Below are 27,021 nucleotides of genomic sequence, written 5' to 3' on the forward strand. Positions count from 1 at the left end.
GTGCACAGGACACATATTTGCACTTTTCGTCTGGTTTGAATTGACTAACCATCCATTAACATCTTACCATTATTATGCTAAGCTATGCTGGTTAGGAAATATAACTGTGAAAGTACACCAATCAAAACAATGTGCATTATTTCATCATCTTCGTTCCAGGGGAAGGTAGGGCTTGTGCCAGTCCACAGTCTAAGAACCTTCTATTTGGGTTGTATAATGTACTGAGAACAATATGCCAAGTAGGAAATTGTGTGAACTAACGTTCACCAAAAGTATGAAGGACATTTATAGCAGAATTACAATTCGATGTTCATCCTGCAAGAATGTTATATACAGTGAGCTCCATAAGTATTGGGACAGTGACACATTTCTGGTTGTTTTGGTTCTGTTCTCCAGCATTTTGGATTTGAAATGATACAGGTGACTACGAGGTTAAAGGTCAGACTGTCAGCTTTAATTCGAGGATATTTTCATCCATATCAGGTGAACCGATTAGATAATTACTTTTTGTACATAGTCTCCCTATTTTAGGGGACCAAAAGTATTGGGACAAATTCACTTACAGTGCCTTCAACAAGTATTCATATCCCTATCAACAAGTATTCATATCCCTATCAACAAGTATACATATCCCTATCAACAAGTATTCATATCCCTATCAACAAGTATTCATATATATATCATATATATATTGTCTCATATCCACTTGACTTAGTCCTCATTTTGTTGTGTTACAGCCTGAAAGTTTTTTTCTCTCTCACACATCTCCACACAATACCTCATAATGACAAAGTGAAAACATGTGTATATTAGATATTTCTGTATTTCATTTTCAGTACATTTGCCAACATTTAAAGAAAACAAGTGTTCACACCCCTGAGTCAATACATGCTAGAATCACCTTTGGAAGAGATTACAGCTGTGAGTCTTTCTGGGTAAGTCTCTAATAAGAGCTTTGAACGCCTGGATAATTCTTCCAAGCTCTGTCCAATTGATTGTTGATCATTGCTAAGCAGCCATTTTCAGGTCTTGCCATAGATTTTCAAGCTGATTTAAGTCAAAAGTGTAACTAGGCCACTAAGGAATATTCAATGTTGTCTTGATAAGCAACTCCAGTGTATATTTGGCCTTGTGTTTTTTGTTATTGTCCTGCTGAAAGGTGAATTCGTCTCCCAGTATCTGTTGGAAAGCAGAGTAAACCAGCTTTTCCTCTAGGATTGTGCTTAGGTCTATTCTGTTTATTTTTGTCCGAAAAAAAACTCCCTAGTCCTTGCCGATGACAAGCATACCCATAACATGATGCAGCCATCACCATGGTTGAAAATATGAAGCGTGATACTCAGTGATGTGTTGTGTTGGATTTGCCCCAAACATAACGCTTTGTATTCAGGATATAAAGTTAATTTATTTGGCACATTATTTTGCAGCTTTACTTTACTTTATTGCGAACAGGATGCATGTTTTGGAACCTTTGAAATTCACTGCTCGACTGAGGGACCATATAGATAATTGTATGTGTGGGGTACAGACATGAGGTAGTCATCAAAAAATATATGGTAAACACTATTATTGCTCACAGAGTCCATGCAACTTATTATGTGACTTGTTAAGCACATTTTTACTCCTGAACTTGTTTATACTTACCATAACAAAGGGGTTGAATAATTATTCACTCAAGACATTTCAGCTTTCTATTTTTTGTTCATTTGTAAAAATGTTTAAAAAAACGTCATTCCACTTTGACATTATGGGGTATTTATTGTGTGTAGGCCAGTGACACAGAATCACAGTTTAATTCATTTTAAATGTAGGCTATAACACAACAAAATTAGGACAAATTCAAGAGGTGTGAATACATTCTGAAAGCACTACAGCTACAACCCGTTAGTTAATTTAACCTGTTAGTTTAGTGCTGTGAACACATAGCTCTGTGTGCAATAGCGTTTAACATGATATTTGAATGACTACCTCATCTCTGTACCCCACACATAAAATTACATGTAAGGTCTGGCAACCCCCCCCCCCCCCCCCGTTATTGTAATAGTAAGAGGTTAGCATGTCTCGGGGGTACAATATTTGTCTATAACTTTCTCACTCATCATTATTCACGATTACTTCAGGGTTATCCGTAACCATGGTAGCATCCACATGAATGTAGAAGTGTTTAGAAACATTCTATTCTTATTTACATTTTTTTTTTAAAAAGTGACTCCAAAATGACACAATACTTTTGAGCTCACTGTATTTACGTTAACGTCGCCAATAAAAGATGACAGCGCTTCCATAATATTTCCTTCTTCTATCGTCGTCCCAGGTGAAGGCGGGGTCAGTGAAGCAGGAGTTTGAGAAGCAGGAGGAGCTGCGTCGTTCAGCGATGAGGGCCGTGGCAGCCTTGCTCTCTATCAGCGAGGTGGAGAAGAGCCCTGCCATGGCCGACTTTGCCAACCAGATACGCACCAACGCAGAGATGGCCTCCATCTTAGAGAGCATCCAGGGAGACACACGCTCCAGCACAGTGGAAAGCATGGACACCAGTTAGAACCAAACGATAGGAGGGGAAACCCTCCCAGCATAATTTGAAGTTATTCTTTAAAATAGAACAGAAACCGAAGCCAATGCCCAGCATTGTTGGCTAGATGCAAAATTGTATGACTGTCATAGGCCGTATTCACTGCCACTGAAATTATTTATATTCTGCCTTGAAAGTTCAGTTGAAAACGTGCCTTATTGGCTAGTCGGGATGTCGTAGGGCCTAATCAATGGCAATTATTCATCTGCCTTAAAAATCAACGTTGAGATGAAAACATGCCTTCTGATCAAGGACTTTAAGGCCAGTGGTATTCAGTGCCATTTTGGTAGGGCTGTGATATTGATACAGTATTCTCCGTGAATACATTGCAAATAAACAAACGTTTTGTTCATTTAACTGTGCATCCTCTAGTGTGTAAAATGTAAGACTTGCATAATGCATTTACAGCCCCCTACTAATATACAGGGCATTCGGGAAAGTATTCAGACCCCTTCACTTTTTCCACATTTTGTTACCTTACAACCTTATTCTAAAATGGATTAAATAGTTTTTCCCTCATCAATCTACACACAATACCCCATAATGACATCACAATACCCCATAATGACATCACAATACCACATATTGACATCACACTACCCCATAATGACATCACAATACCCCATAATGACATCACAATACCACATAATGACAAGGCAAAACGTTTTTTTTAATTCATTTTTACCAAACGATTCAAAATATTCTTAAATATCACATTTACATAAGTATTCAGACCCTTCACTCAGTACTTTGTTGAAGCACCTTCGGCAGCAATTACAGCCTAGAGTCTTCTTAGGTATGACGCTACAAGCTTGACACACCTGTATTTGGGGAGTTTCTCCCATTCTTCTCTGCAGATCCTCTCAAGCGCTGTCAAGTTGGATGGGAAGCGTCACTGCACAGCTATTTTCAGATCTCTCCAGAGATGTTCGATCAGGTTCAAGTCCGGGCTCTGGATGGGCCACTCAAGGACATTCAGACACTTGTACCGAAGCCACTCCTGCGTTGTCTTGGCTGTGTGCTTAAGGTATTTGTCCTGTTGGAAGGTGAACCTTCGCCCCCAGTCGGAGGCCCTGAGCGCCCTGGAGCAGGTTTTCATCAAGGATCTCTATATTTTGCTCCGTTCTATCTTTCCCCAGTCCCTGCCACCACTATGCTCCACTGTAGGGACGCTGTCAGAGTGACCATCTGGTCCTTAGTCATCTCCCTGACCAAGGCCCTTCTCCCCCAATTGCTCAGTTCGGACGGGCGGCTGGCACTAGGAAGTCTTGGTGGTTCCACAGTTTATTTATTGAAGTCCCCACTGTTCTTTGGGGGACTTTCAATGCTGCAGACACGTTTGGTGCCGTTCTCCAGATCTGCCTCGTGACACAATCCCATCTCTTAACGGACAACTCCGTCGACCTCATGGCTTGGTTTTTGCACTGTCCACTGTGGGACCTTTTATATAAGCAGATGTGTGCCTTTCCAAATCATGTCCAATAAATTACCACAGGTAGACCTACAATCAAGTTGTAGAAACATCTCAAGGATGATCAATGGAAAACAGGATGCACCGGAGCTCAATTTCAAGTCTCATAGCAAAAATGGTCTGTATGTTTATTTTCAACACATTTGCAAAAATGTCTACAACCTGTTTTCACTTTGTCATGGAGTATAATTGTGAGTAGATGAGATTTAGTTTTGAATCCATTTCAGATTAAGGTTGTAATACTGAAGTAGGGTTCCCCAACTAGCGTCCCGCGAGTGGCTTTATTCTGCATTTATTGGACATTAAACTAAAATCTAATTTATAAAGTCCTTTTTACACCAGCCACCAGGAAATCAGCTCCAAGTGATTTTAATTTTGTAAACCGGTTCCAAGTATTCCCACGCTGAGAGAAACACAAGATTATATATAAACGTAGGCAAAGTTTGAAATATATATGTTAGGGCTTCTTGCGGTCAATGTGCAGTCTGCTAATTATTTTGGGGATTACGTTCCCGGCCCCCCCAACCATCTGAACAACATACTTTGTTTTTTGTTGTAATTGGCCTGCAGCTGAATCTAGTTGATGATCACAGCCTAAAGCCATCATAATGCATTATGACCCCCTAATATATCACCCTAAAGCCATTATAATGCATTATGACCCCCTAATATATCACCCTAAAGCCATTATAATGCATTATGACCCCCTAATATATCACCCTAAAGCCGTCATAATGCATTATGACCCCCTAATATATCACCCTAAAGCAGTCATAATGCATTATGACCCCCTAATATATCACCCTAAAGCAGTCATAATGCATTATGACCCCCTAATATATCACCCTAAAGCCATTATAATGCATTATGACCCCCTAATATATCACCCTAAAGCCATTATAATGCATTATGACCCCCTAATATATCACCCTAAAGCCATTATAATGCATTATGACCCCTAATATATCACCTAAAGCCATTATAATGCATTATGACCCCTAATATATCACCCTAAAGCCATTATAATGCATTATGACCCCCTAATATATCACCCTAAAGCCGTCATAATGCATTATGACCCCCTAATATATCACCCTAAAGCCATTATAATGCATTATGACCCCCTAATATATCACCCTAAAGCCATCATAATGCATTATGACCCCCTAATATATCACACTAAAGCCATTATAAAGCATTATGACCTCCCCACCCTAATATATCACACTAAAGCCATTATAAAGCATTATGACCCCCTAATATATCACACTAAAGCCATTACAATGCATTATGACCCCCCACCCTAATATATCACCCTAAAGCCATTATAATGCATTATGACCCCCCACCCTAAAGCCATTATAAAGCATTATGACCCCCCACCCTATCACACTAAAGCCATTACAATGCATTATGACCCCTAATATATCACACTGAAGCCATTATAAAGCATTATGACCCCCACCCTAATATATCACACTAAAGCCATTATAATGCATTATGACCCCCCACCCTAAAGCCATTATAAAGCATTATGACCCCCCACCCTAATATATCACACTAAAGCCATTATAATGCATTATGACCCCCCCCTAATATATCACACTAAAGCCATTATAAAGCATAATGACCCCCACCCTAATATATCACCCTAAAGCCATTATAATGCATTATGACCCCCCACCCTAAAGCCATTATAAAGCATTATGACCCCCCACCCTATCACACTAAAGCCATTACAATGCATTATGACCCCTAATATATCACACTGAAGCCATTATAAAGCATTATGACCCCCACCCTAATATATCACACTAAAGCCATTATAATGCATTATGACCCCCCACCCTAATATATCCTAAAGCCATTATAAAGCATTATGACCCCCCACCCTAATATATCACACTAAAGCCATTATAAAGCATAATGACCCCCCACCCTAATATATCACCCTAAAGCCATTATAATGCATTATGACCCTCCCCCACCCTAATATATCACACTAAAGCCATTATAAAGCATTATGACCCCCACCCTAATATATCACACTAAAGCCATTACAATGCATTATGACCCCTAATATATCACCCTAAAGCCATTATAATGCATTATGACCCCCCCCCACCCTAATATATGACACTAAAGCCATTATAAAGCATTATGACCCCCACCCTAATATATCACACTAAAGCCATTATAATGCATTATGACCCCCCACCCTAATATATCACCCTAAAGCCATTATAATGCATTATGACCCCTAATATATCACACTAAAGCCATTATAAAGCATTATGACCCCCACCCTAATATATCACACTAAAGCCATTATAAAGCATTATGACACCCTAATATATCACACTAAAGCCATCATAATGCATTATGACCCCTAATATATCACACTAAAGCCATTATAATGCATTATGACCCCCCCACCCTAATATATCACACTAAAGCCATTATAAAGCCATTATAAAGCATTATGACCCCCCCCCCCCAATATAATCAAACCATATCACTAAAACAGGCACATACAGTAAATACTATTGACAGGTGTATAGATCATTTATTGAACAACAAAGAGTCGTGGTCCCAGATCACTCGTGTTCCTCGCTGCGTAGCCTGGCGTTGGGGTTGGTGATCTTGATGGCCAGCTGAGCTGCCCTCTCCACGATCAACTTCCTGTTCTTAGACGACACGTTGTGGGCTATCTCTGCAGCATGGGTCCTATGGAGGGGGGCAGTTATAGTAACAAGACACAGGAGGGCAAAGGGGGAGATTTAATTTCTCCGGAAACAACTGGATGTCATCAGGGTCAATTAAATTTCAATTCAGGAAATTCAGGAATTCCTCAATGCTTATTTAATTCAAATGGAATTATCACCCCCCCTCCCTCCCTGACGGTCACCAGTTAAAACAAGTGAATTTGAAGAGCCATGCATACACCACTTAAAAATCTAAACATGCTATATTCCTAAACACCAAAAACGTATCGATGAAGCCCAGCCACGTTCCCGGCTGATGTTGTAACAGGGAGAGCTACGGGTGGAATGGGCACTTCCTCTCCCTCCTCATTTAAACGCCTGGCATGAGTATGGACGACCCAGCAGGCCACGATGACAGGAGGAGGAGTCAGGGAAGGAGGAGTCAGACCCAACTAGATTTATAGGTCATTATACGCAGGACATCTACTGGACACACGTGCACAAGGGTAAATCCACATAGCCTGGTCAAGCAGACAGACCGCTACCCTCCCATTTCATTTCAGAATGTGAGCTCCGGCTGTTTTTAACCAGGCTAGGACACAAACATAAGCCAAAATGAAATATTGCACTTGAATGAACACCTCAAAATAACGAATAGGATTCTAAGAAAAAAGATTGACGAGACTTAGACAAACCAAACCATAACATGCTGAACCATCAGTCTACTTTCTACCCCTGGGCTACGTTCAGTAGGCAACCCAAACTACTACTTTCTACCCCTGGGCTACGTTCAGTAGGCAACCCAAACTACTACTTTCTACCCCTGGGCTACGTTCAGTAGGCAACCCAAACTACTACTTTCTACCCCTGGGCTACGTTCAGTTCAACCCAAACTACTACTTTCTACCCCTGGGCTACGTTCAGTAGGCAACCCAAACTACTACTTTCTACCCCTGGGCTACGTTCAGTAGGCAACCCAAACTACTACTTTCTACCCCCCCTGGGCTACCCCACGTTCAGTAGGCAACCCAAACTACTACTTTCTACCCCTGGGCTACGTTCAGTAGGCAACCCAAACTACTACTTTCTACCCCTGGGCTACGTTCAGTAGGCAACCCAAACTACTACTTTCTACCCCTGGGCTACGTTCAGTAGGCAACCCAAACTACTACTTTCTACCCCTGGGCTACGTTCAGTAGGCAACCCAAACTACTACTTTCTACCCCTGGGCTACGTTCAGTAGGCAACCCAAACTACTACTTTCTACCCCTGGGCTACGTTCAGTAGGCAACCCAAACTACTACTTTCTACCCCTGGGCTACGTTCAGTAGGCAACCCAAACTACTACTTTCTACCCCTGGGCTACGTTCAGTAGGCAACCCAAACTACTACTTTCTACCCCTGGGCTACGTTCAGTAGGCAACCCAAACTACTACTTTCTACCCCTGGGCTACGTTCAGTTCAACCCAAACTACTACTTTCTACCCCTGGGCTACGTTCAGTAGGCAACCCAAACTACTACTTTCTACCCCTGGGCTACGTTCAGTAGGCAACCCAAACTACTACTTTCTACCCCTGGGCTACGTTCAGTTCAACCCAAACGTTGTTCATGAATAAAGCCAACAGGACTCCTTATTATATGAGTTGTATATAACATATTTTTCTACGGTGAATGTTCCACAAACGTGGTGCCCTGCTGAACGCAGCCCTGCTGAGCTGAACGCAGCCCCGCTGAGCTGAACGAAGCCCCGCTGAGCTGAACGAAGCCCCGCTGAGCTGAACGCATCCCGCTGAGCTGAACGAAGCCCCGCTGAGCTGAACGAAGCCCCGCTGAGCTGAACGCAGAACGCAGCCCCGCTGAGCTGAACGCAGAACGCAGCCCCGCTGAGCTGAACGAAGCCCCGCTGAGCTGAACGAAGCCCCGCTGAGCTGAACGGGGCCCCGCTGAGCTGAACGCATCCCGCTGAGCTGAACGCAACCCCGCTGAGCTGAACGCATCCCGCTGAGGCTGAACGAAGCCCCGCTGAGCTGAACGAAGCCCGCTGAGCTGAAGGCAGAACTACTACAGCCCCGCTGAGCTGAACGCAGAACGCAGCCCCGCTGAGCTGAACGCAGAACGCAGCCCGCTGAGCGTTCAGTAGGAACCCAAAGCCCGCTGAGCTGAACGAAGCCCCGCTGAGCTGAACGCAGAACGCAGCCCCGCTGAGCTGAACGCAGAACGCAGCCCCGCTGAGCTGAACGAAGCCCCGCTGAGCTGAACGAAGCCCCGCTGAGCTGAACGAAGCCCCGCTGAGCTGAACGCATCCCGCTGAGCTGAACGAAGCCCCGCTGAGCTGAACGCATCCCGCTGAGCTGAACGAAGCCCCGCTGAGCTGAACGAAGCCCCGCTGAGCTGAACGCAGAACGCAGCCCCGCTGAGCTGAACGCAGAACGCAGCCCCGCTGAGCTGAACGCAGAACGCAGCCCCGCTGAGCTGAACGAAGCCCCGCTGAGCTGAACGAAGCCCCGCTGAGCTGAACGAAGCCCCGCTGAGCTGAACGCAGCCCCGCTGAGCTGAACGAAGCCCTGCTGAGCTGAACGCAGCCCTGCTGAGCTGAACGAAGCCCTGCTGAGCTGAACGAAGCCCTGCTGAACGATCACAGGTGGGATTCCATTTCTGAACCCTTCTTGTCATGGATTTAACAATGGTGAAAAGCTCATCCAGTCAATGCATACACCAATCCAATGCGTACACCAATCCAATGCGTACACCAATCCAATGCGTACACCAATCCAATGCGTACACCAATCCAATGCTTACACCAATCCAATGCGTACACCAATCCAATGCGTACACCAATCCAATGCGTACACCAATCCAATGCGTACACCAATCCAATGCGTACACCAATCCAATGCTTACACCAATCCAATGCTTTTAAAGCCGTGACGGGGGAGTGTTTTTCAGAGGAAGGAAGAAATAAATATCGGAACATACTTGTTGCTCATCATGAGGACCTCCAGCTCTCGGATGTTGTGGACCAGGAACTTCCTGAATCCGGAGGGCAGCATGTGTTTGGTCTTCTTGTTGCTTCCGTAGCCGATGTTGGGCATCAGCATCTGGCCTTTGAAGCGCCGCCGCACCCTGTTGTCGATACCACGGGGTTTTCGCCAGTTTTGCTACAAAAATATAAAAACATATGTTTATTTATTTATATTTCACCTTTATGTAACCAGGTAGGCAAGTTGAGAACAAGTTCTCATTTACAATTGCGACCTGGCCAAGATAAAGCAAAGCAGTTCGACACATACAACAACACAGAGTTACACATGGAGTAAAACAAACATACAGTCAATAATACAGTAGAAAAATAAGTCTATATACGATGTGAGCAAATGAGGTGAGATAAGGGAGGTAAGGGCAAAAAAGGCCATGGTGGCAAAGTAAATACAATATAGCAAGTAAAACACTGGAATGGTAGTATTGCAATGGAAGAATGTGCAAAGTAGAAATAAAAATAATGGTGCAAAGGAGCAAAATAAATAAATTAATTAAATACAGTAGGGAAAGAGGTAGTTGTTTGGGCTAAATTATAGGTGGGCTATGTAAAGGTGCAGTAATCTGTGAGCTGCTCTGACAGTTGGTGCTTAAAGCTAGTGAGGGAGATAAGTGTTTCCAGTTTCAGAGATTTTTGTATTTCGTTCCAGTCATTGGCAGCAGAGAACTGGAAGGAGAGGCGGCCAAAGAAAGAATTGGTTTTGGTGGTGACTAGAGAGATATATATATACCTGCTGAAGCGTGTGCTACAGGTGGGAGATGCTATGGTGACCAGCGAGCTGAGATAAGGGGGGACTTTACCTAGCAGGGTCTTGTAGATGACATGGAGCCAGTGGGTTTGGCGACGAGTATGAAGCGAGGGCCAGCCAACGAGAGCGTACAGGTCGCAATGGTGGGTAGTATATGGGGCTTTGGTGACAAAACGGATTGCACTGTGATAGACTGCATCCAATTTGTTGAGTAGAGTGTTGGAGGCTATTTTGTAAATGACATCGTCAAGTGAGGCGAGTAGTAAGGCGATATCCTGCAAATACAGTAGCCAGCTAGCGCGGTGACTAATCTGGTCAGGAAAGGACCTGCTCCCTTCCTTAAAAAAGACTCCAGGATCTTAAAACACAAATTGGATTCGTAAAATACTAAAACATTATAAGACATATCATATTCATATCATATATCATATCATATTCATATCATATTCAATCATATTCATATTATATCATATTCATATCATATTCATATCATATTATATCATATTCATATCATATTCATATTCATATCATATTCATATCATATTCATATCATATTCATATCATATTCATATCATATTATAAGACATATCATATTCATATTCATATCATATTCATATCATATTATAAGACATATCATATTCATATCATATTCATATCATATTCATATCCATATTCATATCATATATCATAAGACATATCATATCATATTCATATCATATTCATATCATATTCATATCATATCATAAGACATATCATATTCATATCATATTCATATCATATATCATATTATAAGACATATCATATTCATATCATATTCATATTCATATCATAAGACATATCATATTCATATCATATCATATTCAATCATATTCATATCATATCCATATCATATTCATATCATATTCATATCATATATCATATTATAAGACATATCATATCATATTCATATCATATTCATATCATATTATAAGACATATCATATTCATATCATATTCATATCATATATCATATTATAAGACATATCATAGGAAATGGATGATGTAAAACAAGATTTAAAAAAAAAGGGATTTTGGATTGCGAGCACCACTTTCAAAACTATCGGCTGAAATTAAACCACCAAAACAGGGTGTATTCTTCAGTCCCGATGCATCTCCAGACCTTATATTTAGCCACAATGAAGTGATTTTACCATTTTCTGTTCAGGACAACAAGTAGGACACAAAACTATTTTGACAAATCAGTTATATTCTTGCGTTTTATTGACGTAAATCAAAAACCTGATCAAAATGTAATGTAATATGAATACAGTAAGTACGGAAATGGTTTGCTTAATGGGAAATCAATATCAAACTAGTCAATGACAACTGTGTTTGTGACAGAAACTATTTGAACTTATTACAGTATTATAGACACTATGTTCTGGGATTTCCTATGATCTTCTATGTAGGGCGGCAGCTAGTGGTTAGAGCGTTGGGCCAGGTAGCCTAGTGGTTAGAGCGTTGGGCCAGGTAGCCTAGTGGTTAGAGCGTTGGGCCAGGTAGCCTAGTGGTTAGAGCGTTGGGCCAGGTAGCCTAGTGGTTAGAGCGTTGGGCCAGGTAGCCTAGTGGTTAGAGCGTTGGGCCAGGTAGCCTAGTGGTTAGAGCGTTGGGCCAGGTAGCCTAGTGGTTAGAGCGTTGGGCCAGGTAGCCTAGTGGTTAGAGCGTTGGGCCAGGTAGCCTAGTGGTTAGAGCGTTGGGCCAGGTAGCCTAGTGGTTAGAGCGTTGGGCCAGGTAGCCTAGTGGTTAGAGCGTGGTTAGAGCGTTGGGCCAGGTAGCCTAGTGGTTAGAGCGTTGGGCCAGGTAGCCTAGTGGTTAGAGCGTTGGGCCAGGTAGCCTAGTAGTTAGAGCGTTGGGCCAGGTAGCCTAGTGGTTAGAGCGTTAGAGCGTTGGGCCAGGTAGCCTAGTGGTTAGAGCGTTGGGCCAGGTAGCCTAGTGGTTAGAGCGTTGGGTCAGTAACTGAAAAGTTGCTAGATCGAATCCCCCGAGCTGACAAGGTACAAAATCTGTCGTTCTGCTCCCTGAACAAGGCAGTTATAACCCACTGTTCCTAGACAAGTCATTGTAAATAAGGATTTGTTCTTTAATAACCGACTTGCCTCGTTAAATAATAGGCCAAATAAATGTTTAAAAAACAACCTTTATGTTCTTTGTGTAGCTTTTGAAATAAAGCTGAACATGTTTCACACGTTTAAGTCTCAGCATTTCAAACGTCGCTTTAAATAGTTTGTAGCTCAAACCAGACGGACTCTACTTCCGCCTCCGTTATTCAGACCAATCACGTTAAAAAGGGACTAGAAACCCAAATTGCTCAGGCGTCGTGTGTGTGTGTGTGGGGGGCACATTGGGTTAAGGAAACAGCAGCACTAACAAGTGTCACTTTCAGAGATCGCTCTTCATTTGAAAAAACAAAAAGGTGTGTTCCAGACCTCCACAATAACATCTGGGTCATGTTCATTAGACACCAAAACAGAAGAAAAACTGACACAGGAAGGAACTACCGGAATTTGTCCAATAAGAACCACTTGTTTTCCATGTGCCCTAATGCAGTGGTTTTCAAACCCCCCCCCTCCAGAGGTTTTAAACACGATTTTGTTGTAGCCCTAAACTAGCTCACTGATTTACCTAATCAAGAGCTTGATGATTATCTGACAAGTTGAAATGAGGTGTGGTGGCTGTAGAACAGTTCAAATACATTTAACGGCTGGGGAGTCGAGGAGAGGTTGTAAAACGCCTATCCTAATGAACACAACCCTGGTTCAGCCCATTAACGTAGCAAAGATTCAAATACGGTTTGTTACAATTCATTATATAGCGGCCAACATCTACCGTACCTTGACTTTGACATAGCGGTCCGACTGATGTCTGATGAACTTCTTCACCCTCTTCTTGACGATCTTGGGCCTTTTCAGAGGCCTCAACGCTGCCATGTTGCCTGGAGGAACAGAAACAAACAGTCTTGTTAGCAGGACCCCGGGAGGAAGCAAGTCTTTTCACCATCATATTTAAAAGATCTTCTATTAGCTGCCCACAGGGGTTGTTAGCCAAGTGTCTCGTTTGAGACCAGCTACTACTCATTGAGGCATCAGGTAACCTAGCGTTTAGAGGCAAGTGGGTAAACGGAGGGTTGCCAGTTTGAATCCCAGGTCTGAAAGGAAAAATCTTGCTGGACGTGAGGTGGCAACCGGAGGGTTGCTGGTATCAAAGCATTGCCTGTCGTTGTGCCCTTGAGCATAAGACCTAACCCCCCCCCAAACACATCAACTGCTCCTCGGGAGCCCTAGCTACGGTCGAGTCTGCAACGACCGGATGTTCCGGTTTTCAGGGGAAATGTAATGAGCCTGTGACACGACTTCAGCGTTTGGACATTGACGGGATTGGTTGAACAGTGCAGAAAAGAAAAAAAACACAGCTTTTCTTCTTGTCAAGACCAGTACATACGCCTGAAACGTTAGGTTAGGCCCCAGTGTAACAGCCCCAGTGGAACAGGTTAGGCCCCAGTGTAACAGGTTTGGACCCAGTGTAACAGGTTAGGCCCCAGTGTAACAGGTTAGGCCCCAGTGTAACAGCCCCAGTGTAACAGGTTAGGCCCCAGTGTAACAGCCCCAGTGTAACAGGTTAGGCCCCAGTGTAACAGCCCCAGTGTAACAGGTTAGGCCCCAGTGTAACAGCCCCAGTGTAACAGGTTTGGCCCCAGTGTAACAGGTTAGGCCCCAGTGTAACAGGTTAGGCCCCAGTGTAACAGCCCCAGTGTAACAGGTTTGGCCCCAGTGTAACAGGTTAGGCCCCAGTGTAACAGCCCCGGTGTAACAGGTTTGGCCCCAGTGTAACAGCCCCAGTGTAACAGGTTAGGCCCCAGTGTAACAGGTTAGGCCCCAGTGTAACAGGTTAGGCCCCCCCCCTGTATTGTGTGTGTCTTTCGTGAGGCTAGGATAAAAGCTGAAGTCAATTAGGTTAGCAAAGTAAAATAGCTTAATGTAGCCATCTCGATGCATTTAGCTAGGCTAGCAGGCTACCTTTATTGGTTGGCTGGATGAGTTTGCGTTCAATTGACTAATTAGTCCCCAAAAATAATGGATTACCTTTATTTAACTAGGCAAGTCAATTTTAAGAACAAATTCTTATTTACAATGACGGCCTACCCCGGACAAACCCTAACGATAATGGGCCAATTGTGCGTCGCCCTGTGGGACTCCCAATCAAATGTTATTTGTTACATGCACCGAATAGAACAAGTGTAGACCTCACAGTGAAATGCTTACTTTACAAGCCCTTAACCAACAATGCAGTTAAGAAAAATACCTCTAGCACAGAGATGCAGAGCTTTAGACTGCTGCGCCACTCAGATCCCAAAATCATCATGTATAGTATTCCTCAAAACACTGGTCACTGTGTGTGTGTAGGTTTAGCGTATGAAATGACTGCCAATTGTTCTCTTGAACGCAAACTCTTCCAGCCACACAATAAAAGGTATCTTAATAGCCAATTCCCCCAAGTTGATTCGTTAATATACCCGCATCATTTGTAACAACTTGTTCATGTTGATGTGCAGTGTTTCACGCTTCAGTAGAGATATTTGCAGCGAAAGGACAAAAGCGCCGCAGACTGCTGTGATCACAGACATGGGACAGCCACGTCCCTTCAGTTGACAACTAGCCATATGGTCCAGGAAAACGAAACCGCCTAGTTTCCCCAACTTTTAGTTACGTGTAGTCAAACCCATAGACCGAATACACGAGCATATATCATTTGGACAACTATGGATCTGCAACAACAACAACAACAAAAAAATAGACCCTTCGCTGATTGTAGAGTTAAATAACGTTAGCGGCTACTTTTTTAACCATCATTTAATCGGACATTGCAGTGTCCAATGTGTCCGTCTTTATAACAACCACACATCTACAATAACGATCAAATATATAAAGTTCGATTGAATATATAATGAATATCGTTGATTTTAATGGATTAAAGTGATATAATTATAACGATGCTTTCAGATTATCACGTTCACTTACAGTTCGGTCTCGTATGCCTGCCTGGAGGCAGATGAAGGAAAGAGGGTGGAGATTGTTCTTCCTTCCTCTTCCGTGTCTTTCAAACAAATATTTAAATAACTAAACCAAGATAGATCACAACCTGTCGTTTCCAATGGAAATAAATGAGTCTTAGTGGGCAGAGCCAAACACGAGCTAGCGAGATTCTATTGGCTCGTTCTACTATTATTTGCATATTTTCGTTAAGGAACGCCTACTCTGTGAAGTGCGCATGTGTAATAACTCAATTCGCCTTCCCACTTCTCGTAAACAACGCGATTTTTTACAACTTTGGAAAAGGGTACATTTTTCAAAACGTAGTCCACTCTGTTCATAACAGATTTCTAGGTTTTGGAAATAAAAAACTGTATTGAGATAAAAGGTTTCATCGATTAGAAAATGTGCAGATTGTCGGGCGAAATCCATCTTCCATCATTTTCCACTGCTGGCCACATGGCTACCATATTTGGTAGTGGGTGGAAACGCCAAGCGGATGCTTCACATTTATACATCCAGTGAAATATCTGTCACATTGTTCTATCTGTGACTAAACTTCTTCTTCTTCTATGGGTTTTATGGCGGACTACAAACCTGAAAGGTGTATTGCCGCCACCAACTGGACGGGTTGAAAAAAACAAGGCAAAACAAAAATCCATTCGTGATAGGGGAAAACTAATTTATCCTGGACCTCCTCTCCACCTTGGCAGTGCGAATAATTACCACAGCTATAAAGGCCACAATGTCCAGCTTCTTAATAACCTTTAAAATATCAGGGTCCTGCTGGTGAAATGGAACCCCTGTAGCCTGCAGTGAAGGCCTATCCACTTTAACCACGTCCAAAAGCTATACAGTGATCACACTGCATTGGTTTTGGGATAAATGCTATGACTATGCAGTTTATATACCCCAACTGCACTTGAGTAGGGATGAGACTCCATATAAAAAAAAAACCCAGAAGAACAGCTAGACTCTAGACTCTTCACTCTTCAACTTCGACTTCCCATGAGACGCCAGATATCACCCCCTTGTTCCCGAAGAGACACGACACGACACGTCAAACTTCTTTAACTCAGGTGAGACGCGTTCTTTCTGATCCGCAGCAATCCAACAACAACAACAACAACAACAACAACCGAAACGAGGCCGTCTCTCGTGATCCTTACAGCCTTCTCTTAACCCAGCACTTTCTCCACCAGTTTGGGATCTGTGTTTTCCATTCTCAGCCCAAATGGAATCAGCCCTCAAGTTTTCCAATGGTAATCTCTGTGTTTTCCATTCTCAGCCCTGTACACTACTTCCTGTGTTTTCATTCTCAACAAACTACTTCTCTGTGTTTTCCATTCTCAGCCCTGTACACTACTCTCTCAGTACACTACTTCTCTGTGTTTTCCATTCTCAGCCCTGTACACTACTTCTCTGTGTTTTCCATTCTCAGCCTTGTACACGACTTCTCTGTGTTTTCCATTCTCAGCCCTGTACACTACTTCTCTGTGTTTTCCATTCTCAGCCCTGTACACTACTTCTCTGTGTTTTCCATTCTCAGCCCTGTACACTACTTCTCTGTGTTTTCCATTCTCAGCCCTGTACACTACTTCTCTGTGTTTTCCATTCTCAGCCCTGTACACTACTTCTCTGTGTTTTCCATTCTTTTGGACAATATTCCAACTCTCCTCGATTCTCCTGCCATTAGATTCCCAATCCGCATCAGCGTCCACTTCAGCCATCTTTCCTCTCACTCTCTTCCTCTCGCCGACCGGCGGTCGGCATTCAATATGTTGCATTTAACGTCCCCAACTGAACTATAGTATAGATCCATAACACTTTGTGATACAAAATGGGGAATTGGAGAATTTTTAAAATATAAAACAATATTTTTAATTACCCTTCCCAACTAGCCCTACACTCATTAAAAAACCCACTACCCCATTCCACTACTTTGACACTATCTGCTCCTGCACTATGCTAACGGTCTGGGAGGACGGGACACCGCCACTCAACACACCCTAGAACTCTTCTGAAGTCAAATCTCATACACCCAAATACTTCTCTGCAGCTGCCACCATATTGTCTGTGATTTACATTCCATTTCTGTGGTACAGTTGATAACCATTGCTATGAACGCTAAGAAGCCAACCTTACTGAAGCAAACATCACTCGTTGGTCTATATCTCTGTGCTGGCACAGATGTATTACTCACAGTGATCCTCTCAGGATCCTTGACCCATCCTCCTCCACTTTCTTCACTGCCTCAGCACACGATAACCTCTGCACTACTCTGACTACCTCAACCCACCTCTCTCGCAACAGACATTTCCGATCCCCAGCAACATGGACACCCCTACAGTTGACAGACACACACAACTTTATCCAGCAAAACTACACAATCCTCTGTCCCATGTCCTCCTGCACACTCCCCACATCTTGGAATCTCCCTCTTACACACGACTGCAATATGACGATCAACGTTGCACCTGAAACAGCGCAGTAAAATGCTTTTTTTTCCTCCCCAGGAGTTTAAAGGTTAAAGGTTGGGGTGACAAGTAGCCTAGTGGTTAGAGCGTTGGACTAGTAACCGTAAAGGTTGCAAGATCAAATCCCCCGAGCTGACAAGGTAAATAAAAAAAATCTGTCGTTCTGCCCCCTGAACAAGACAGTTAACCCACTGTTCCTAGGCCCGTCATTGAAAATAAGAATTTGTTCTTAACTGACTTGCCTAGTTAAATAAAGGTATAAAAAAATATATTTAAAAAATCGGCAAATCAGCTCCCAAAAATACAGATTTCCGATTGTTATGAAAACTTGAAATCGGCCCTAATTAATCGGCCATTCCGATTAATCGGTCGACCTCTAGTAGCAACACAACATAAAAACAACATTGTAGCAACACAACATTGTAACAACACAAAACATGGTACAAACATTATTGGACACAGACAACAGCACAAAGGACAAGAAGGTAGAGACAACAATACATCACACAAAGCGACCCAGAAGAGCGACCCAGGGATGTACAACAGTACAAATAAATGTTTTGTCATACCCTGATATACCACGGCTTTCAGCCAATCAGCATTCAGGGCTCAAACCACCCAGTTTATAATCTAGTGTAAACTATGGTTAAAAATTCCATTAAGTATTTATTACCTGTTGACGTTGTATGAAACTGAATCACTGTTCGGATAAAGGCCCAGAGGCTCAATGTGTCATGTCGACCTCCTGTGGTTGTGGATGATATACTGTATATCCTCGGTCTTATCTAGAGTACAGTACAGGAACTCCCTGTACCTGATATAGCCTCTCCTCGGTCTGATCTGGAGTACAGTACCGGAACGCCCACCACTACACTGAACATGCTCGTCCGGCGTGCGTGAGAGCACACTGCAAAGAGGATAGAATAGAGAAACCAAAACTCTTCAACTCAGAAAATGTACTCTATGGAAGATAGCAAATGTATTTTTTTATGAACCCCGTCGAATGTTGGAGCAAAGTAATTATATGCCAGTTTTGTAAAAACAAAATCTATTTTTTCCCCGGGCGTGGTTTGCACTCAGCATTCCTTGATACATGTCATGTGACCGAGGATTAATTTAAACAGTACATTAAAAGGGGCTGGAATAGGGTTAGGTTTAGAGAAAGTCCGTCGTGCTTCTTATGCAGTATAGCCTGCCTAAGTGTGTTTAGATCGTTTGAAATAAACAAACCAGGGTATGGACGAGAAGGATGACGAACAGCTTGGTAAGTTTCGTTTTTTTTGGTAATTTACTACAAGAAAGTTAAAAGTGGACATTTGGCCATCTCCTATTGCAGTGGTTCCCAACCAGGGATACTTGGCATATGAACGGGGGAGCTTGAGAAGACTCGTGAGACCATAGGCCTAATGCTAAAATGTACATGAGGGGGTACTTCTGGGGTACGTCGGGCAAAGCAAGATTCAGTTGGTGGTACAGTAACCGGAAAAGTTTGCGAACCACGGTCCTAGGGCATGGTTCCCCAATAAGGCAACCCCTTTATTTGCCCCCCCCCCCCTCAAGTTTTCTGACGCCCCCAAATTAAAAGTATGTAAAATCATCAGGAATATCAGATCAAATATATTTTAATTCAGTATTTCGACGCATAAATAAATATTTATACTGTGTGTAGGCCGATGTATTTTATGTCAAAGGACAAACATCAAATCGATAAATCAATCAACAGAGAGGCATATGTAATCAAGGTTTGAAAAGAGGATGTTTTCTGTATCTGTTTGGGATTCTTGCGGTCAACTTTGCAGTGTAGCTTACAAAATCATTCATAACGCCACGTTTTCATCCAGAGTTTTTATGCGAGTAAATTCATACCCTATAAAGAAAAATCATGACAGTCCTGATGAAAACAAGACGTTACTGTACAATTTTATAAACAGATAATTTGTTCGTTCGTCATGGTGGGATCTTTTTGTGTCGGTAAAATGTATTATGCGCAAGTCCACGTGATGAGATGATTATTATGGATAAGAGCGAGAATATATAAATGTTGATAATCACGTCACCAGAATAAGTCCCTCAATATTTATCGGAAAGCAGCGTCAGACTCAACATCCTATACTTTCACAACCATTTGAAATTCATCATCATTTATTTCATCTGTATCCTAATAAACTTCATGGTTTGCCAAGTTGTAGTGGGAGGACCACATACCATATCACGGCGTGACTCCAAATGTACTTAGTTTGTTGTTATCGTTATTATATCAATATTTACGCGTAAAGACATTTCCACCGCCATTTCGCGCATAATTAATTTTACCGATACAAAAATCTCCCACTATGTCGAACTAACAAATTATGTCGGAATTTATACAATTGTACTACAATTATTTGTTTCCAATACAGCTGTCGTGTTTAAAAAAAAATATTCGGTATGACTTTACTCGCATAAAAACAGTGAATGGAAAGGTGGGTACCACCCGGGTTTCAATCAAAACTTTTTATGCTAGTAAAAAGTACATGTGTGATAAAACATTTGACAACATGCCTGATGGAAACGGCTAATATGTCGCTGAACGTTCCAATGTCGACAAAACAGAATAAACTCGACAAGGTGGGATACGATGCGAATTCCCCCCTTTAAAAGGGTGCCCATGAGGTCTCTTAATTTCATTATGGATATCAATCAATATAACAGCCTTTTTTTTGTGGAATTAAAGGCTTTCCTCTGGCTACACGCAAAGCCCTTCCATCCAGTTTCATGTGGGTGTGAGGTATTTTTGCCTGTGTGCGTAGTGAGTGTGTAGACTATTATGTTTCCAAATTGAATTTCAATGACGTCTCCAAGGGCTTCTCCTCGTGTAGCCTTGCTTATCAACAGGTGCGTGGTGTTTTGTGTTGACTTTTCCACGCAGACCATTTTTTGTTGTTTTATCATAACAGTTATTCTTATTAACTTTTATCTACAGACAGTATCCCATTTAGATTAGTTGCTCGATCCAGCCTCGTCAATCAACTCATTTTACTATTCCTTTATTTTTATTTTTTATTTTCCATTTGTTTGAGTGAAAGGATATGCCACACCTCACCATGTTCTATTATGAACTTGGTATTTGTTCACCTACTATGGGACTGTTCCTACACTGTAGGTACAGTAATCAAACATTCTTTTCTTTCCAGGAGTAGCGTAGAGTCTATTTGCGTCCCGTGCCATTGTTATTGAGAAGCATGAGCAGTGCTGTGCCATGAGAGCTGGGCAAATGAATGTAATCACTAGTAGGCCTAATGACTAGTCGACTAGTAGGCCTAATGACTAGTCGAGTAGTTTTAGTAGACTAGCTACTTGTAATCATTTGTTCTTAAAACTGACTTGCCCAGTTAAATAAAGGTAAAAAAATTAAAATAATTGTGGGTTGTAGCTAGTTCTGCCTTTTTTCTTGTATACAGTAGGCCTACGTCCTCTTGGTTTTATGCTTTCAGAAGACCCATCCATGTCCATTCTATTGGATTGTTTTAACAAGATGCAAGCCACCCCCCCCTACATTACCGCTCTCTGTCTCTGTGATGTATTCTACGTACATTGTCTGCATGCTAATCAAGCTTTACATTCCATGCTTATCCTGCTGCCATTCATTATCAGTGTGTTCATCTAGGCCTAAAGCATGGAGTTAGCAACGCCAAGGTCATGGGTTCAACTCCCGCAGGGGTCACACGTACACATACTAAATACCTATGACCATTTTGCCCTTACTGTACATTTTACATTGACATTTGAGTCATTTAGCAGACTCTCTGTTCCAGAGCCACTACAGTAGTGAGTCATTTAGCAGACTCTCTGATCCACTACAGTAGTGAGTCATTTAGCAGACTTTCTGTTCCAGAGCCACTACAGTAGTGAGTCATTTAGCAGACTCTCTTATCCAGAGACACTTACAGTAGTGAGTCATTTAGCAGACTCTTACCCAGAGACACTTACAGTAGTGAGTCATTTAGCAGACTCTCTGATCCACTACAGTAGTGAGTCATTTAGCAGACTCTCTGTTCCAGAGCCACTTACAGTAGTGAGTCATTTAGCAGACTCTCTGATCCACTACAGTAGTGAGTCATTTAGCAGACTCTCTGATCCACTACAGTAGTGAGTCATTTAGCAGACTCTCTGTTCCAGAGCCACTTCAGTAGTGAGTCATTTAGCAGACTCTCTGATCCAGAGCCACTACAGTAGTGAGTCATTTAGCAGACTCTCTTATCCAGAGAGACCTTCAGTAGTGAGTCATTTAGCAGACTCTCTGATCCACTACAGTAGTGAGTCATTTAGCAGACTCTCTGATCCACTACAGTAGTGAGTCATTTAGCAGACTCTCTTATCCAGAGACAATATGACTGCCCTACCAAGCACAAAGGCAGTAACTGCTCATAGCGTGGAACTGAGAAAAATGGCTTTTATTTACCTTTGATAAATAGTAACTTTATCAAGTTACTGCTAACATGACCCCCATTTTCTCCTGAACACAATACAATAGAGGCAGGATACTTGTCCACGTGATTAAGCATGTATTTAATGTAGCAAAAATGACATTAACTCATTTTAGACCAAATCAGCAGTTACTGCCTTTTTTCTTGGCAGGGCAGTACAGTAGTGAGTCATTTAGCAGACTCTCTGATCCACTACAGTAGTGAGTCATTTAGCAGACTCTCTGATCCACTACAGTAGGGAGTCATTTAGCAGACTCTCTGATCCACTACAGTAGGGAGTCATTTAGCAGACTCTCTTATCCAGAGACACTTACAGTAGTGAGTCATTTAGAAGACTCTCTGATCCAGAGCCACTACAGTAGTGAGTCATTTAGCAGACTCTCTGATCCAGACACTACAGTAGTGAGTCATTTAGCAGACTCTCTGATCCAGAGCCACTACAGTAGTGAGTCATTTAGCAGACTCTCTGATCCACTACAGTAGTGAGTCATTTAGCAGACTCTCTTATCCAGAGAGACTTACAGTAGTGAGTCATTTAGCAGACTCTCTTATCCAGAGACACTTACAGTAGTGAGTCATTTAGCAGACTCTCTGATCCACTACAGTAGTGAGTCATTTAGCAGACTCTCTTATCCAGAGAGACTTACAGTAGTGAGTCATTTAGCAGACTCTCTTATCACAGTAGACAGTCATTTGGCCAGACTCTCTACCACTGAGGAAGTAGGGTTCATTTAGCCCAGTCAAAACTCTCTGGCCCCCAATGGTGGAACAAACTTACAGGTAGTGAGTCATTTAGAGACACCTGAAACCCCACTACTTTAAGGAGTCATTTAGGATAAAGTACTCCTTCTGATCCCTTAAAAGAGTTAGATGCAGTATTGTTGGCAGTTCCACTGGATGTCCAGAGACACTTACAGTAGTGAGTCATTTAGCTAAATGACTTAAATGTAAATCCACTACAGTAGGGAGTCATTTAGCAGACTCTCTGATCCAGAGCCACTACAGTAGTGAGTCATTTAGCAGACTCTCTGATCCACTACAGTAGTGAGTCATTTAGCAGACTCTCTGATCCACTACAGTAGTGAGTCATTTAGCAGACTCTCTGATCCACTACAGTAGTGAGTCATTTAGCAGACTCTATGATCCAGAGAGACTTACAGTAGTGAGTCGTTTAGCAGACTCTCTTATCCAGAGACACTTAAAGTAGTGAGTCATTTAGCAGACTCTCTGATCCACTACAGTAGGGAGTCATTTAGCAGACTCTCTGATCCAGAGACACTTACAGTAGTGAGTCATTTAGCAGACTCTCTGATCCACTACAGTAGTGAGTCATTTAGCAGACTCTCTGATCCACTACAGTAGGGAGTCATTTAGCAGACTCTCTGATCCAGAGACACTTACAGTAGTGAGTCATTTAGCAGACTCTCTGATCCACTACAGTAGTGAGTCATTTAGCAGACTCTCTGATCCACTACAGTAGGGAGTCATTTAGCAGACTCTCTGATCCAGAGACACTTACAGTAGTGAGTCATTTAGCAGACTCTCTGATCCACTACAGTAGGGAGTCATTTAGCAGACTCTCTGATCCACTACAGTAGTGAGTCATTTAGCAGACTCTCTGATCCACTACAGTAGTGAGTCATTTAGCAGACTCTCTTATCCAGAGAGACTTACAGTAGTGAGTAATTTAGCAGACTCTCTTATCCAGAGACACTTACAGTAGTGAGTCATTTAGCAGACTCTCTTATCCAGAGACACCTCTGGCCTGCTCGCCTCCCTACCACTGAGGAAGTACAGTTCCCGCTCAGCCCAGTCAAAACTGTTCGCTGCTCTGGCCCCCCAATGGTGGAACAAACTCCCTCACGACGCCAGGACAGCGGAGTCAATCACCACCTTCCGGAGACACCTGAAACCTCACCTCTTTAAGGAATACCTAGGATAGGATAAAGTAATCCTTCTCACCCCCCCCCCCCCCCTTAAAAGAGTTAAATGCACTATTTTAAAGTGGCAGTTCCACTGGATGTCATAAGGTAAACGCACCAATTTGTAAGTCGCTCTGGATAAGAGCGTCTGCTAAATGACTTAAATGTAAATGTAAATGTACTTACAGTAGGGAGTCATTTAGCAGACTCTCTGATCCAGAGCCACTACAGTAGTGAGTCATTTAGCAGACTCTCTGATCCACTACAGTAGTGAGTCATTTAGCAGACTCTCTGATCCACTACAGTAGTGAGTCATTTAGCAGACTCTCTGATCCACTACAGTAGTGAGTCATTTAGCAGACTCTATGATCCAGAGAGACTTACAGTAGTGAGTCGTTTAGCAGACTCTCTTATCCAGAGACACTTACAGTAGTGAGTCATTTAGCAGACTCTCTGATCCACTACAGTAGGGAGTCATTTAGCAGACTCTCTGATCCAGAGACACTTACAGTAGTGAGTCATTTAGCAGACTCTCTGATCAGACTCTCTGATCCACTACAGTAGGGAGTCATTTAGCAGACTCTCTGATCCAGAGACACTCTCTGATCCACTACAGTAGTGAGTCATTTAGTCAGACTCTCTGATCCACTACAGTAGGGAGTCATTTAGCAGACTCTCTGATCCAGAGACACTTACAGTAGTGAGTCATTTAGCAGACTCTCTGATCCACTACAGTAGGGAGTCATTTAGCAGACTCTGATCCACTGATCCACTACAGTAGTAGGAGTCATTTAGCAGACTCTCTGATCCACTACAGTAGGGAGTCATTTAGCAGACTCTCTGAGTCCAGAGACACTTACAGTAGTGAGTCATTTAGCAGACTCTCTGATCCACTACAGTAGTGAGTCATTTAGCAGACTCTCTGATCCACTACAGTAGGGAGTCATTTAGCAGACTCTCTGATCCAGAGACACTTACAGTAGTGAGTCATTTAGCAGACTCTCTGATCCACTACAGTAGGGAGTCATTTAGCAGACTCTCTGATCCAGAGACACTTACAGTAGTGAGTCATTTAGCAGACTCTCTGATCCACTACAGTAGGGAGTCATTTAGCAGACTCTCTGATCCACTACAGTAGGAAGTCATTTACTCTCTGATCCACTACAGTAGGGTTCATTTAGCAGACTCTCTGATCCAGAGACACTTACAGTAGTGAGTCATTTAGCAGACTCTCTGATCCACTACAGTAGTGAGTCATTTAGCAGACTCTCTGCAGACTCTCTGATCCAGAGACACTTACAGTAGTGAGTCATTTAGCAGACTCTCTGATCCACTACAGTAGGGAGTCATTTAGCAGACTCTCTGATCCAGAGACACTTACAGTAGTGAGTCATTTAGCAGACTCTCTGATCCACTACAGTAGTGAGTCATTTAGCAGACTCTCTGATCCACTACAGTAGTGAGTCATTTAGCAGACTCTCTTATCCAGAGAGACTTACAGTAGTGAGTCATTTAGCAGACTCTCTGATCCACTACAGTAGGGAGTCATTTAGCAGACTCTCTGATCCACTACAGTAGGGTTCATTTAGCAGACTCTCTGATCCAGAGACACTTACAGTAGTGAGTCATTTAGCAGACTCTCTGATCCACTACAGTAGGGAGTCATTTAGCAGACTCTCTGATCCACTACAGTAGGGAGTCATTTAGCAGACTCTCTGATCCAGAGACACTTACAGTAGTGAGTCATTTAGCAGACTCTCTGATCCACTACAGTAGGGAGTCATTTAGCAGACTCTCTGATCCAGAGACACTTACAGTAGTGAGTCATTTAGCAGACTCTCTGATCCACTACAGTAGGGAGTCATTTAGCAGACTCTCTGATCCACTACAGTAGGGAGTCATTTAGCAGACTCTCTGATCCACTACAGTAGGGAGTCATTTAGCAGACTCTCTGATCCAGAGACACTTACAGTAGTGAGTCATTTAGCAGACTCTCTGATCCACTACAGTAGGGAGTCATTTAGCAGACTCTCTGATCCACTACAGTAGTGAGTCATTTAGCAGACTCTCTGATCCAGAGACACTTACAGTAGTGAGTCATTTAGCAGACTCTCTGATCCACTACAGTAGGGAGTCATTTAGCAGACTCTCTGATCCAGAGACACTTACAGTAGTGAGTCATTTAGCAGACTCTCTGATCCACTACAGTAGTGAGTCATTTAGCAGAGTCTCTGATCCACTACAGTAGTGAGTCATTTAGCAGACTCTCTTATCCAGAGAGACTGACAGTAGTGAGTCATTTAGCAGACTCTCTTATCCAGAGACACTTACAGTAGGGAGTCATTTAGCAGACTGTCTGATCCAGAGCCACTACAGTAGTGAGTCATTTAGCAGACTCTCTGATCCACTACAGTAGTGAGTCATTTAGCAGACTCTCTTATCCAGAGACACTTACAGTAGGGAGTCATTTAGCAGACTGTCTGATCCAGAGCCACTACAGTAGTGAGTCATTTAGCAGACTCTCTGATCCACTACAGTAGTGAGTCATTTAGCAGACTCT

The 27,021-nt window shown here is 42.7% G+C and overlaps 3 protein-coding genes across 5 annotated transcripts in view; 2 read left to right on the forward strand and 1 right to left on the reverse strand.

Annotated features, from left to right (window-relative positions):
• Positions 1-2,926, forward strand: part of LOC115125162 (cullin-associated NEDD8-dissociated protein 1-like) — a 35,327-nt gene extending 32,401 nt beyond the window's left edge. For all 3 annotated transcript variants that reach the window (XM_065002084.1, XM_065002085.1, XM_065002086.1), the window contains one exon: positions 2,315-2,926. In XM_065002084.1, the coding sequence (XP_064858156.1) occupies positions 2,315-2,539 (225 nt within the window). In that variant the 3' untranslated portion in view covers positions 2,540-2,926. The remainder of the gene's footprint in view (positions 1-2,314) is intronic.
• Positions 2,927-6,586: 3,660 nt separating this feature from the next.
• LOC115125161 (large ribosomal subunit protein eL32-like) lies at positions 6,587-15,690 on the reverse strand. The gene is made up of 4 exons (XM_065002087.1): positions 15,585-15,690; positions 13,401-13,501; positions 9,723-9,904; positions 6,587-6,767 (listed from the first exon to the last, which is right to left on the reverse strand). Exons 2-4 carry the CDS (start codon positions 13,494-13,496, stop codon positions 6,638-6,640), a joined length of 408 nt encoding a protein of 135 aa, XP_064858159.1. The 5' UTR covers positions 13,497-13,501; positions 15,585-15,690; the 3' UTR covers positions 6,587-6,637.
• A 3,234-nt stretch (positions 15,691-18,924) lies between these two features.
• ssuh2.1 (ssu-2 homolog, tandem duplicate 1) overlaps positions 18,925-27,021 on the forward strand; it is a 39,551-nt gene continuing 31,454 nt past the window's right edge. Inside the window, exon 1 of the mRNA XM_065002088.1 lies at positions 18,925-19,337. Within this exon, the coding sequence (XP_064858160.1) occupies positions 19,310-19,337 (28 nt within the window). The 5' untranslated portion in view covers positions 18,925-19,309. The remainder of the gene's footprint in view (positions 19,338-27,021) is intronic.

This window comes from Oncorhynchus nerka, linkage group LG15, assembly GCF_034236695.1.
Source record: "Oncorhynchus nerka isolate Pitt River linkage group LG15, Oner_Uvic_2.0, whole genome shotgun sequence".
Lineage (NCBI taxonomy): Eukaryota > Metazoa > Chordata > Actinopteri > Salmoniformes > Salmonidae > Oncorhynchus > Oncorhynchus nerka.